Here is a 14,681-nt window from a genome sequence, read left to right as displayed (position 1 = left end):
ATCTGACTTACAGACTTACAAACCTACAGAAAAGAAAGCATCAACATTTCTACAGTATTACAATTATAATGTGAGGGATAGCAGATAGGGATGGAAGATCAAGAAATAAATCAAGAAATAAATTCATTATAATGAAGACACTAACAAGGACAATTTAATAACAAGTGTGGCAAATAATTCAGAGTCTGCTATGTCCACATTTTGGCAGTAGGTGGGGGCTTTTTTACACTGGCAACGGATCCTGCACAAGAAATAATCCAGCATCACCTCTTAAATTGTCATTCATGGTTTATGGGTTATGCTAATATTAGCTAACCTTGCCAACCCTTAACTAAACTGGCTCAAATTTCAATTTCTGAAGGCTTTTACTTGTCTTTCGCATTCCCCAAGTACACAGCAAAAATCCTTAATTTTACATAGCTGAAATGAAATAATAGCTATATTTAACAATTATTCTCATATAAAATTATTCATTAATAGTTAGAGAGACAGTAGGCATTTGGCTCTTACAACATTTAACAAACTAAAAAAAAAAATCTACTCATCTAAGTCCCAACAAGAAATAGAATAAGTGTACTGGCAAAAATGTCTAATTGTTTGAGTTCATATTTTTTGCGACACAGGTAGCACTTACTTCTGTGTAGAAGTAAGTGCTACCTGTGAGGCTCAGCTCAGGGCATATTTTGAATAGTCATCAGTTAAAGAGGGATTTCAATTAACAATAATTATACAATTAATAAGCAAAAAATCATAACTACTGAACATACACTGTCTTGTTGCTGCATCTTGTAGAAATGTATTTAGGATGAATTTTTCTTGTCTCACAATTTGTTTCGTTACAGGCTTTTTTAACGGACCATGTCCGCATTTTGCATTTCTGTCAAACATGTTTAAAACATGAGGCCTGTGTTTGCCTGCATAGTTTGCCTCACTGCCACACAATGCTCTGTAACCTGAGGCACAGAGCCAACTGCATCACTTAGATTAAACTGCCCCACTTCACAGCAACATTGCCACTTTACTGCACCGATCACTCTTTATTTAAGCACACAGCAATGCTTTAAAACAGTAGCAGATTATACTATATTTTGCCTCCTTGTCTCTATACATTTTTCTTCTTAAATCAGTGTCATTTAAACTTTAAACCTCCAGGAAACATCTTTCTGTAGTTGCAGTATAGTAGAGATTGCCACCTTTACATTGTGCAGAAAAGTTGTTAGGGACTAAGTGTAATGTAAGGAAAGTAAGGAGCTTACATTCAGTCCCAGGCAGGCTGAAGGGCTTAGAGTTCGGAGCAGGGCCAGTCCAAGTAGAAAATCACCTTGTTGCAGACTAAGTGTCACTTTTGGCCCCTTTTCCTCCTTATTTCCTTTCCCAGCCCCTCCTTTTCACTTATCCCCTTCTCTATTAACCCCTTTTCCCTCGCTCCCCCCCTCCTTCCTCTCTGTTTTTACCTGCTTCTCCTTTCACCTCTACCGCTGCTCAAAAATAATCAAGCCGAAACCAAGACACAAGACCTCTCTGTTCCTCTCTTATTTCAGACAAACATACTAAAGACATTTTTATGTCTATTTAGTACAAAGTCACACAGAATCTAAAGGTCGCCTCTGAATCCTCACAGCTCCGGGACTCCATCATCTCAGACACCTGATCTGCTCAGTTTCACTCTGTGACTCTGAGGTGCTCTCCGGTTACCCTCTGCTCCTAATCGCCGGTCTGAGGCAAGCGCTCTGCCTCCAGCCTTTGATGTACCAGCCACGGTTTTGGTTGTGGACCCTGAGCCAGGATCTGTTGCTGGTGTAAAAGTTGAAACAGCCGGCCAAAGACTTTCTCATAAGCCTCCTGCATTATTCACTGGCACCTCAGAACACATGCGCAGAAAGGTGAATAGATTGAAAACCACATACTACATAAACACACATAAAAGGGCCTAAATAGTCTGAAAACATATACAGAGTTTAAGGGATGCAGGTATTTCTATTACCGGAGTTAAAGACCTTTAATTTAATGGGATATGATAGTTCTGTTGCACAGGTTAGTTTTAAGTTGAGCCTTAATCATTTCCAATAACAAAACATAGGAAATCCAGATGTTAAATGAGAAAATGTGAGAAATACTGGAAGAAACAAATGAGGAAGAATCTTTTTAAAAGCCCTCAAGACTTCTTCTGAATCCATTTGTCATCATTAGATGCTTTAATCAACCTCCTGTTCATATTGTCTGTAAAGAGATCCCTTATCGTGTCAAAAAGTCATTTTTAAAGCAATTTTGCTTGGAGTCTGTGATCTTGACAACAGAATTTTGTGAAGAAATAACACAATATGATAATTTAATCACTACCTGATTTCAGTAAAAGTCGATAAACTAAATTATTTTCTCATTTAGGTTCCAGAGTCCAAATGAACCTGAGATTATAGGCCAAGTATCAAGTGTTTGATTGAGGCCTTAATGCTTCTTTCGGCTGCAATGTGAAGTCTTGACCACACAGAGGCAGTGCTGACACGAGCTGAAGGAGTAATGAGGATCTTCCTGTTTTGTTAGAAAAGTAGACCAGCGTGAAGTTCATCCTGCTGCTGTGGCTGCAGACGCCGTTCACTTTTTAAACTGAAGTACACAGGACACACATCATATATATTAACTCTAATTTCTGACAACTTTTTAAAACCAGATTGTTATCAGACATAACTAATTTCTTATTCTAAGTTGTTAATCTTCTGATGCAACTATTGTAAACTGGCTAGGTCAAAAACAGGGAAATCTTCAGAAGTCTTCAGATCGTTTACTTCAATCGAAAGTCCTGCTTTCAAAATTATGCACATACAAAAATACATATGAATTTTCAGCAAAATGTAAAAGTATAAAACAGTTAAATGTACATTATAGAGAGGAAAAGTATGTGAAGAGAATGCCCCCTGTCAGTGTATATATAAATATATATATATATAGGCCTACATTGTAAACAATTTATTATAACTGAAGTAAGGAAGGTTTTTATTTTCTAGCATACCTTCTGTTTTAAATAAATTTATTTTCCTGTTTTGATTCTGGAATTTTCTTTCTCCCCCTTACAATAATAAAAACATTTATAAGCTTAAAGAAATAGGAGCGTTGTAAAATAAATGAAAATATAGTGGACAAATGTAATGCATAGAATAAAATAACTCTATTCTCTAATATAGGCCTTATTACAATAATAAAGGGCAAAGAGTTTACAGTTTTGGTGCCTTCTTGTTTTTCCTTAGTTTTAGGGGTTTTATAAAACTATAGGAAACTTTCAGGACTGTAGCTTTATGAATATAATGTACATTTATTTCAGTACTTTACTTATACAGTATTTCAATTTTATGCCACTTTACACTTCCACTACATTATTCTGACAGCTGTAGTTGTACAGGCCTACTAGTTACTTATAGATTTTGATTATTAATTCAAAAAAATCAAAGATCAGAAAATTATTTATAGATTAAACAAACCAGCAGTATGTAAAGTAGTTAATAGAATTAAAGTGATGCTTATACATTAATGCATCAATAATTAAAAACCAGAAATAAAATATACATTACTCTGAAATGGGCCATTCTGCAGGATGAGCACTTTTACTTTTGGTAAATTTTCATGCAACTTTTGTACTTTAAGCCAACTAAGATAACGTTTGAAATGCATTATTGTATATTTATGTGATTTCAGTATCATTTCTGCAGAATATACGCCAAAAAAGTGTGTAATGCTCGGGATTTTTTCTGTGCTATACGGAGAGAGATACGGAGAAAAAGAGAGAGAGAGAGAGAGAGAGAGAGAGAGAGAGAGAGAGAGAGAGAGAGAGAGAAAAGGGGGCGTGTGAACTGTCACTGGTCACATGACCCGGAAAATGTGGGGCTTAATTCCTGTGTTGGACTGCTCCCAGCTGTTGAAGCTCTGCCCTTCGCAGTGCAAACCCTTCATCTGCCCCATCACGACCCCCGGGCTCCGGCTGGACTCTACTCAACGCACCATGTCAGGTAAGACCCACCGGGGGCTCCCTCCGGACACACCGTAGCCGCCTCCCTGACACCGGAACACGGCCCCACTCCGGACCGGACCGGGGCTGCGCGGACTGACCTGTTCTCCCAAAATATCGCGAATTGATGAAACGCTGCAGGAAAACAGCGGCTGCAGCACTCACTGCTGCTCGGATGTGGACTTATAGGGTTACTTATATGGATGAGGTTTTAATGTTGGTGCAGTAGCTGCTGTGGACATTTTCAAAGGTTGTGATGTTTGATTTGATGAGTTGCTGCAGCGGTTTTGGACCACAGTAAAGCTGGCGGGCAACAAAAAAGAGCACATCCGGTTACGTATTTCAAAGTTAAAGCGTTTTGAGTGCAACACAAAATGCTACAATATAAGAGAAGGAGAATCAGGTCTGACGAGGAAGAAAAATCATTTTTGAGCGGATTTTTTTCATTTTATATTAGATTGTTATTTGGTCTACTCAATCAATGTTTGAGGGTTAAAATAAATAAATAATAATATATGACATAAACACGATAAAGCTCAAATGTGGGTATTAAAAAATGTGATAAAGATAGTGGAAAATTTTGCCGTTGAAAAGTAATCTTGTTAGTGTTGGTCGCTTTTTGTAAATGATGTCAAACAAATCCTTCTCTAATTTATTGTAACATTTATTGTAACATTTATTGTAACATTTACAGCGGTACCACTTTATCTCTATTGGTGAGGTTTAATAAGTGTGCACACAGCTGAAGTAAGGTCAGAGTGGAAGTGTGGGATTGTGACACTGCACAGCTTGGTGTCACAAAGTGGGCAAGTTGAAATGACTGACATTGCATTACCAACATTGATGATTTCTCCATGTACACTAAATTGTTGCTGGTTAGCTTAGCTTAGCACAAAGGCTGAAAACAAACTGCTGGCTGTAGCTTCATAATTTACAACACAGACATGAGAGTGCTATCAATCCTCTCATCTAAGTCGTGGCCAGAAAGCTAATGAACATATTTCCCACAATGTCTATTCCTGTATGTTGACACCTGCATTATTACATAATCTTGAGGCTTTTTCTTGTAAAGAAGCCCTGAAATCAAATCTAGTTTTATTTGTTCAGTTTATATTGCATTTACACGGCCTATATCTCTAAATACATGTGCACTTAATCAAATTACAACTTAGAGTTGAAACGTTTAGTTAATTAATGGAGTTTTTTGTCTGAAAATTGTGAAACATAAACAGGTGTAGCTTCTCAAATGTTGGTTTTCTTAGTCATCGATGATAGCGGATGATGGACTGTTGCTGGGGTAAAAAAATAAGCAATTTAATCACCTCAATCTTTGGGAAAACGTTATTGACTATTAGAACGATTCCTAGAACAAACAGTTAATCAGAAAAATCAATCAGCTGATAAACTGGTAATGAAAATGACAGTTGCAGCCCTATCAGTCAATAATGGAAACAGTGAGATCACCCTAAACGGTTAATCAGGCCCTGCCAACAGTTAGGGAATTGATTTTTATTTTTCCACTGTTACTGATCAGTGCACTTAAAAAAAAAAAAAAAAAAAAAAAGAATCGAAAAACCCCAGTTCATTGATTCAACTTTATTCCATAGCTCATCATGCTTTTATTTTTTAAAGAGGATGCTATTAACTTCCGGGGTTAAGGTGGGGTCTTTAATTAACTTGACTAGCCGTTTCTCTGTGTCTACGTGCGCCACAGTGTGTGGCCTTTTCTTATACTCGGAAAGGCCCACACAGCTTTTGTTACTATTAGTGTATTACTACTAAACATGAGTATAAAAGTTATTTTAACTGATAACAGTGTCCAAAGGCAGAAATACAGAGTAACATATTACCATAAAGTTACATACAGGAAACAATCCTTATAGTTTACATGTGATCTCTATTTCATTTGCATTCAATAATAAATTCAACATTTGAATTTTTATAGATTCTCCATTATATTTTTCAGTCTGTCTGTGAAACTCATAAATATCTTTAGACTTTCAATCATTTTGAAACATGTCAGAGCCAGAGGTGTAATGAGTCAGGTGGTTATATGAAGCCACAGGTGACTCTGTGGGAACACAACACATGCTTCCTGTACTGCCTTGTAGTCAAGACCGGCCTTAAACTCTTCTGATAGTCGCTTTATTGTTCCTTGAAACAGACCTTAGCAACTGTACAACACTGAGTCCCCAGGTCGGGTTTCCCAGTCGCCTCTTGCAACACACACACACACACACACACACACACACACACACACACACACACACACACACATTCAGCTTGATGAATACTGTCTGCTGGCTCTGGGCCTGCTTTCACTGGAACAGCAACACAGTGTGCCCCCTGCTATTGTTAATGTATGCATGTGGGGGGGGGGACTCATCCGACACTGAACTTGCAGAGGAATTGGACATACTGGTACTGGTGCAGTGGGTTATACAGCATAGACAGGACAGGGCAGTGGATTTGAGGGGTTAGTTCATGTTTGTTATGGAGGAAAAGTGGGAAAAGGGTTGATAGATTTAATGTATTTTACTGTACCGAGGCAACATTAGTTTGAGCTACAACTATATAGTGGAAAGTACACAAAATGTTGCTTTCTTACCATTTCTATTTGACTTTAATAGTACGTGTGAAAAGAAGTGCTGGACAGTGTCTTTAAAGCTAATAAAAATAGAGACATTTGTATATTTACATAAGTAGTGTAAATTTGTTTATCTTAGCATCAGTGTGATTAATAGGTCATTTATTACTGTAACAGTGTAGCACATAATATAAAGCCTAACAACAAAAGCAGTGTGCATGAGAGTTGAGCACCAGAAGTTCTCATGAAGGTTTTCATTAACCCCGTCAGTCCCTGCTGGCGTTCTGCCCGCTGTTTGAGAGATTCTTGCCCATGAACCGACTGGTGTATCTCATTGTAACCCTTCCTTGCGAGTTGTTATGGTGATCTGAGCTTTAAAGTTTGGCTGCATCCCATTTTCCTTATTTGGGGGGAGAAAAAGCTGTAAAGATTTCACTATAATGTGTCGGGTTTGATGGTTTTATGAACTAACCACATTCTCATGGTTGTCGTCGGCCTCACTGAAAGGTCAGAGTATGAAACCCGAGTAAACACATGTTGTTGCACTTCATACATTTCTTTCCCCCACATTATTTACTAGTTAAGAAGGCTGTTGGGAGCCCATAGCTGCTGTCAGTTTCACCAAAAATGTCACAGATTTCTGTTCTAAAATGAATATTTGACACCTTGAGAGTTTTAACGCAATGCCTTTTTGTAACAGAAATGTTCTCGACAAAGCTAATTCTATACAGAAATAATCCATTGTTGAGTGTCGTTAGGAGCTATTCATGTCAAACATAAGGCTGATAACTGGATGTTTCTGTTTCTCCAAGCAGACCAAGCTTTTGTGACGCTCGCCACAACAGACAACTACGCCAAGGGAGCGATGGTTCTCGGCCAGTCGTTACGGAACCACAACACAACCAAGAAGCTGGTCGCACTGATAGGGCCTCATGTTGCAGAACCTTGCAGGTAACACACGTCTCTGTTAGAAGAAGTTTTAGAACCACTGCTTTATTCAAACACTAGTTATTTCCAACACATGCTGACATAAGTCATACTGTCTGCGTTGTAGAGATGCACTACGCTCCATCTTTGATGAGGTGCGTGTGGTGGATGTTATGGACTCGGGCGATACGGCTCATCTATCCCTGATGAAGCGTCCGGACCTGGGAGTGACATTCACCAAACTGCACTGCTGGACTCTCACACACTACAGCAAGTGTGTGTTCATGGATGCGGACACATTGGTGAGAAACAAACCAGACAATAGGAGAAAACATCCACAGCTGCAATGAAGCATCCCCTAGTAGTTCAGAAAATTAAACTAAAATTAAACGTATGCGACTAAGTGAGTAACATTTATTTTGATTTATTCAGGTGCTGTCAAATATAGATGAACTCTTTGAGAGAGAGGAACTGTCTGCAGCTCCAGATCCTGGTTGGCCGGACTGTTTCAACTCTGGGGTGTTTGTCTTCAGACCGTCCAATGAGACACACGAGAAGCTGCTGGCGTTCTGCAGTGAAAACGGCAGCTTCGACGGTGAGACCTGAGTGTTTTTATCTCTTTTTCTGTCGCTCAAGGGCTCATCAGAAGTGAGAACCGGTGCTTCTGATAACAAGCAGAAAACTAAGCATAGAGATAGGAAGAGAGAACTATGGTCTTGACTGATAATGGGTTCTTACTATAGCTTGTATAACCCACACCACATAGAGTGTGTGTGTGATCACTATAGATTTCAGGGGTTCAATTAAATCCTGGCATGAAAATTCAAATTTGAGCAAATTGTTAGTAAATCAATTGACATAACCAGGCAAAAACCATCATCAGCAATTGAGTTATGAAGTTCTAGAGGTCTATATTATCTGTCAAGGCAGCTACACCCCCTAACACACCCCTCTATAAACCTTAATGTGCAGCAGAAGTAAAGTTAGCGATGTAAAGCCGCTTTATTCTTGTAGAAATCCACTAAAATGCTGATGTTTAGCAGGTATAAATTTCATAAATCGTTATAATTTAGCATATAAGCATGCTAGTATTTGCTAATTAGCACTGAACACAAAGTACAAATGAGGCAGACGGGGATGTTTTTAAAGGTATTTGGTCATAACTGCAAATAAGTTCGGGGATATTATCCTAATTCATCCTGAGCGGGACATTTGATGGCTAAAAACGCTGTTTTTTTACATGATGAACCTATCACCAATCCTATCAACCGATCTTGGTGTTTTTTGAAGCCAGCATTTTGTGGTCATCAGTTGAGCCCCCAGTACTGGTTCACCGGCATCAGTACCTTTTTGCATTTGGTGTGAACACCAGAAACAATAAATATAGCCCTTAAAGTGAATCTTCCTTCACTTAATGACAGAACATAAACTGTTACCCCACACACATCCTTGTCTTAACCCTGACTTGGACTAACCTTGTCCTCACACTCCCAGCTCACCCCTGCTCTTTGCCTGCCGCGAACTGTCACATACATCTGCCATCTGTTGTGTGCGTGGATTTCGCCATATGTTGTCATTCGCTGTGTGCAGCATCCTCTCACAACGTTGTCAACACTTTTCAGTTTCTATTTATACTCGTCAGAAAAGGACACAGTCTCCGGGAATGTACGGTATGTGTGTGTGGTGTTGACCATTCAGGTTTGTACGATAGTGTGTCTGTCTGGATTTCAACAGCTAGAGATGAGAGGGCAGATATGGTAAATTAGAGTGAAAGAATATCAATTCTTTTAGGCAGGTAGTCCACTAAAATAAGTTTCATTTCATTTATTAGCTTGTTTCATGTCTTTGAAGTCCCCCTTCCCTTGTAGCAAAAACACAGAATCATTCTCCTCAACATGACTGTTGCTATCCTGAAGGAAGGTTTGTGCTGTTTCACATGCCAAACCAGAGCTGTTAAGCTCTTAGTTACCTCTCACTTTATGTCTAAAACTGTTATTCTGAGTGAATTTGTGTGTCCATGTCTGCAGGTGGAGATCAGGGCGTTCTCAACAGTTTCTTTAACACCTGGGCGACAGCAGATATAGCCAAACACCTTCCCTTCATCTACAACCTCAGCAGTATCGCCATCTACTCCTACCTGCCAGCTTTCAAACAGTCAGTACACACACACACCTACACACACACACACACACACACCTACACACACACACACCACACACACACACACACACACACACACACACACACCAAACATCAAACACACACACACACACACACACACAACACCACACACACACACACACACACACACACACACCTATACACAGCACACACACACACACACACACACACACACACACACACACACACACACACACACACGCACACACACAATGTATCCAGCTTTCCTTGTGAAACTTAAGGGTGTTTGTGTGTTAGGAGGCATAAAGCTCATCCAAGGTCAGTTCAAAGGTTGTGTGTGTGTGTGTGTGTGTGTGCTGTTGGTGGGTGTTGAATTACAAGAAGCTGCTGAAACTTAGGGGAAGCACACGTTCTGCTACAACCTGCCTCAAAAAGAGGAGCTATTGAAGCTACACTTGTATACTTTCTGTTTTATTTAAATCTGTTTCTGTATTTTCTCTCTGCTGAGGAGTTTGGTTCAGTAAGTATCGAACGAAAACTCTGGGTTATTTATTCAAATGTGAGTCGGGAACATGGGAACATCAATAAACAGAAGTCAGATGGGGGGGAAATAAACCAGAGTAGGCAGAGTATCAAACGTATTTGGCAGACTTCCTGGTATGATTTACCATAATTGTGGTACCTTTGTGCACACAGTACCAGTTTCCTGTGCAATGAGAGCTTATCACAGACCGTTATCGTACATAGCAAAGTGAACATGTTGGCGAAACAGGCCTTCAGCGAGTGCTGTGTGGTTACAGTGTTATTATGGCAGAAGGAAATGATGGCCAAACCTACAAAAGTTAGAACCAAGTTGTAATAAACCTTATATCCTTTGATATTATAAGGGGGGAACTGTTTCCATGTTCTCTAGTCAGTAATGTTAACAGCCATCAGCAAGAGTGGGTTTGCATGTTTTAGCCTTTTCCCTCTCTCTCTTTCCTGCCACCTTACGTTCTGTCTGTGTTTTCACAGGTACGGCCGTGACGCCAAGGTGGTGCACTTCCTGGGCAAGGTGAAGCCGTGGAACCACTCCTACGACGCGCAGAGGGGCGAGGTCAGAGGTCACTCCCTGTCCCCCGACCTGAGCCAGTTGCACCCCGACTACCTGCTCATGTGGTGGCAGCTGTACGCCAAGTCTGTACTGCCTTTACTGCAGCAGGCCTACGGAGACACTCCCTTCAGCAGCGGCTTCGTAGAGGCGAACGAGAATGTATGTCAGCCGTCGTGCATGTGTTGAAACTTTTAAATGAGGATGGCTGTGACTGTGAGTGTTTAACCTGTTGCATAATCGTCATGTCATAACTGTGTCGAAACCTCTAATTGCTAGGTGACCTACCCTTCCTCTAGGACATATGTTTAAAATGTGTAAATCTATCATGGTTTGCAATTACCAAGTGGTGAAAGTGCCAGGTATTGAAGTTTTAGTTTTAGTTTTAGTTTAGCCACAGTAACAAGGAAAAGTCGATTGGTTCTGCACTCCTCAACACCAATCTGTTGCCAAGAGTTGTGTTTGTTGCTGCTGGTATTTCCAGTCCTGTGTGTCATGGCTGTGTAAATAACTTGCTGTTGTCAGTAAAACATGCAGGGTGCCAGGCCTCAACAACAACTGTACAGCACTTCACAGAGTAGCAGGAAGTTGCCACGCTGACTGTTGTAACGGGGCAGCAGTGAAATAGTTTAAAAAGAGGATGGCTGCCAAAATCAGCAGCTTTGCCCAATTGCCTGAAGCTGTGCCATCTTGTGTCACACTGACATGTTTATACAGGCGGGCTTATACACACTGGCTTTTTGAGTCTTGCGCTGGCTCAGGCTGAGGTTTTCTCAATCTGTATATAGTGAATCTTGAAATATAAGACTTTCGTTTACTGCTCGAAGTGAAACAATTCTACTTTTGCTTGAACAGAGCAAAGAAAGAGTGGCAGCTACAGGATACTGGCACAACACATTTTAACCATAATTTCCCCAAATTCTCTAGTCAGTTATTTTTAAATTAAAGATATAATTATTTAGCAACCTGACTGAGGCCGAGTGAAAATCTGTGAACTCGCTCAGTAATCTCTCACAGCAATATCTTTCTAAGGTTTGCTAACATTGTTGGGTTGTAGCAGCGGAAGTTTATTTCATTTCGAAGAGGAAGGTTTCGTTAATTCTTCTTTCAAAATTACATAGTCTCTTTTCTTTGTTCATCTTTAATCTGAGTTTAAGATGATTTTGTGACATCAGTGGTCTAATATACAATTTACAGTGTGAGTCTGATGTCTGAAGTCTTCAGTGCAAACACACTGAGAACAGACTTTTCAGTGGATTTTTTTTTTTATCTCAAACTTTGAAATAAAAAATATTTGCATATTTATAGATTCTGGGTTCTTCAGTAGATGAGGAGTATTATTAAACTATATCAAAACACATTATTATTCAAAGTATTTTCATGTCTTAAAAAATGGTATGTCTGACAGGGATCTTTAATATATATTTTTTATTCTAGTTTATGATTGGTATTGAGTGTACTTTAGGAAGCCAAACCTTTCTTTTTCTTCATGTGAGAAACACGCCGATACACAACTCTTATCTACAAGCAAGTGTGTTGCAAAATGTCTTCTCTGTACTTTGACTCATCTGAGGAAACACCTACATTTACTTCTCGTGTCTTAACCGTAGAAAAGATTGTCCAGCTGAGCAAGGCTGAACTTGGGGGAAACCTGTCCTTATAAAGTATTGCTCCAATCCCATTTAGTGATTCATTCATTCTCTCTGTCTGTCACGCAGGATAAGCTTCATGAAGATGTGAGAGAGCCGTCGGCACCCTTTGCTCCTCCTCCGCAGAAGGTTTCATCAGAGGAGAGGAAGCAGCGCTGGGAAGCGGGCCAGATTGACTACATGGGTGACGACTCCTTCGCCAACATCGAGCGAAAGCTTGACTCCTTCTTAAAGTAGCGGGCGAGGGGGGCGAGGGGGCGTGACGGACAGAGAGAGCAGCAGTTTGAAGCCCTGTGTGGGTGGGAATTTAAGCGCTGCTCAGCCAATCACGGGGGCTTCATTAGCAGGTGACTGGGGGAATGCCTCTGCGCAAGTTTCAGCCTCACTCTCTGCTTCCTGTCAGTGTGTGTTTGAATGACAGAGAGTTTGACACAGTTTCCCATGCACTCTTACCATTCATTATTTTCTCTCCAAGGAAAAGTTTGACATTTTGGGGAAATGAAAACACTCATTTGCTTTCTTGCCAAGCAGCGGTAGCACCAAGGGCTGAGTGTGGCCACCCTGATACAATTGCAGTTGTAGTTTATGTGAAAAATTGGAGGAATTTGACATATAACGACCTGTAAAACACATTTTTTTGTTGTATCAAAGGAGGAGCAAGTGCTGCTTTGCACTTTCCCCACCCAGAGTAGAAAGTTTTAAAGGTGCTGGTTGGTGGATTCTGTCGCATTTGGACGGAGCCAGGTTAATCTGGTTGCAGTCTTTGTGCCAGGCAGTGGCTATACCACACAGACATAATCTTCCCATCCAGCTCTTAAAAAGAAAGCGAAGTAACGTTACTTCCCAAAATGTCAGACTTCATATTCCTAAAAGTGTTCTTGTGCATCTGATGGAGATGGATTCAGTCTTCCTAACCTGTGGAAACTTTCAGTAACAACAGAAACTGTGGAAATGGCCTGTGGTTAAAGGGAAATCAATAAGTTTAAAAGTTGTTTCTGGATTTGACCACATTTCTTAACCTGCAATAAGTCTCTCTAAACCACTTTGAAGCAGATATGCAGTGACTGGCTCACTTACCTCTTACAGTCTCTGCTCTGCTTTTCAGCCAGTTATAAAAATCCTGCTTTAGTCAGACAGTGTTCACCTCACCTGAGTACACAGATAACCGTCCCTACCTGTGCCTCTGACACTCACCAGCTCCCTGTGACTTCAGCTTTGTAATGTCTGGTATTGTGTTAGGTTCAGGGCCATAGACTGTATAATAAATAATGGATGGAGTCACTGTTATGTCACACACTGGCTTTGATGCCTCAGGTTTGACATTATGGCCGTCGCCATCTTGGTTTTTTTAAACCAAGGTGACCATATTCGAACGAGAGCTGGAGCTGCGGAGGATATGCATTGCTACGCCTCTATCCTGATTGGATCTGACCGAGAACCTGAATCATGGTAGCGACTTGTCAATCACAAGGTAGCCACACCCTAAAGTATACCCTGCTTTACACTTTACACTAGTGACGGTAAAAAAAAATCAAGTGATACGTATTTTCTCATAAACTTACATACAATTGGACTTATTTTGCAACCAGGGTCACCTCCTGCTGGCCATTAGAAAGAATACAGATTTAAGGAAATTCCCAGAAGCTCCATCCCCTTATTATTCTCTCTATGGTCAGAGCCTGCTGTGTTGTATTTGCATGGCACAGAGTTCAAACGTGGGTCGGTAATGAAGTCGACCCACATCCTCAAGTGATATTAAGTCTGATTTGTATGTATTTGTGCGTTTTCCCAGACATGTCACATGTACGCGTGCCCTGCATGTAATGTTCCTGCCAGACCAACATCCGTATATCTCTGTGCCATGTATTGTTTCATCACTTCCCGTCTGTAGTGTTACCAGCTGCCTTATTGCCGTTTACTGTTTACAAAACCTCACTTACTGTAACTGCTGCTAGTAGCACAACAAACTGAGTTCCTCCTTTTACTTCACTCCTGCTTTGTGCCCTTAAACTAAAACTATAATCTATAGCTCCTAACAATGAGAATACTCTCCTCACTTCAACCAAGAGGCTGGCAAGGTTGAGAGAAAAGTCCATATGCGATCTTTCTGATCTCGTCAGCCTGCTAAATCCTAAATCTGCATGAGTGTGGAAGTGGAACATAATTGTAGTGACATCGGTTAAAGCAGGTCTGTCCTGTTCCCCAGCTGTTAACTGTACATCCCTGTTGAAGCGCTAATAAAGAACTGGTGAAAAACCTTTTATCCATCCCTTCTGCCTTGAGCTTTTT

The 14,681-nt window shown here is 40.4% G+C and overlaps 1 protein-coding gene across 2 annotated transcripts; it reads left to right on the top strand.

Moving 5' to 3' along the window:
* The first annotated feature begins 3,850 nt into the window (after nucleotides 1–3,850).
* Nucleotides 3,851–14,662, top strand: gyg1a (glycogenin 1a). 2 transcript variants are annotated; one of them, XM_051396403.1, is made up of 7 exons: nucleotides 3,851–3,998; nucleotides 7,400–7,535; nucleotides 7,639–7,813; nucleotides 7,944–8,106; nucleotides 9,539–9,665; nucleotides 10,668–10,905; nucleotides 12,462–14,662. In XM_051396403.1, exons 1-7 carry the CDS (start codon nucleotides 3,857–3,859, stop codon nucleotides 12,627–12,629), a joined length of 1,149 nt encoding a protein of 382 aa, XP_051252363.1. In that variant the 5' UTR covers nucleotides 3,851–3,856; the 3' UTR covers nucleotides 12,630–14,662. The 2 variants fall into 2 exon arrangements, with proteins under 2 accessions (XP_051252363.1, XP_051252362.1); XM_051396402.1 differs by having other exon boundaries at nucleotides 7,397–7,535.
* Nucleotides 14,663–14,681: the final 19 nt, after the last annotated feature.

The sequence above is a fragment of the Dicentrarchus labrax genome, unplaced genomic scaffold (genome assembly GCF_905237075.1).
Source record: "Dicentrarchus labrax unplaced genomic scaffold, dlabrax2021, whole genome shotgun sequence".
Lineage (NCBI taxonomy): Eukaryota > Metazoa > Chordata > Actinopteri > Moronidae > Dicentrarchus > Dicentrarchus labrax.
Note: the sequence above shows the minus strand (reverse complement) of the source record. Positions and strands in the feature narration are given on the sequence as shown.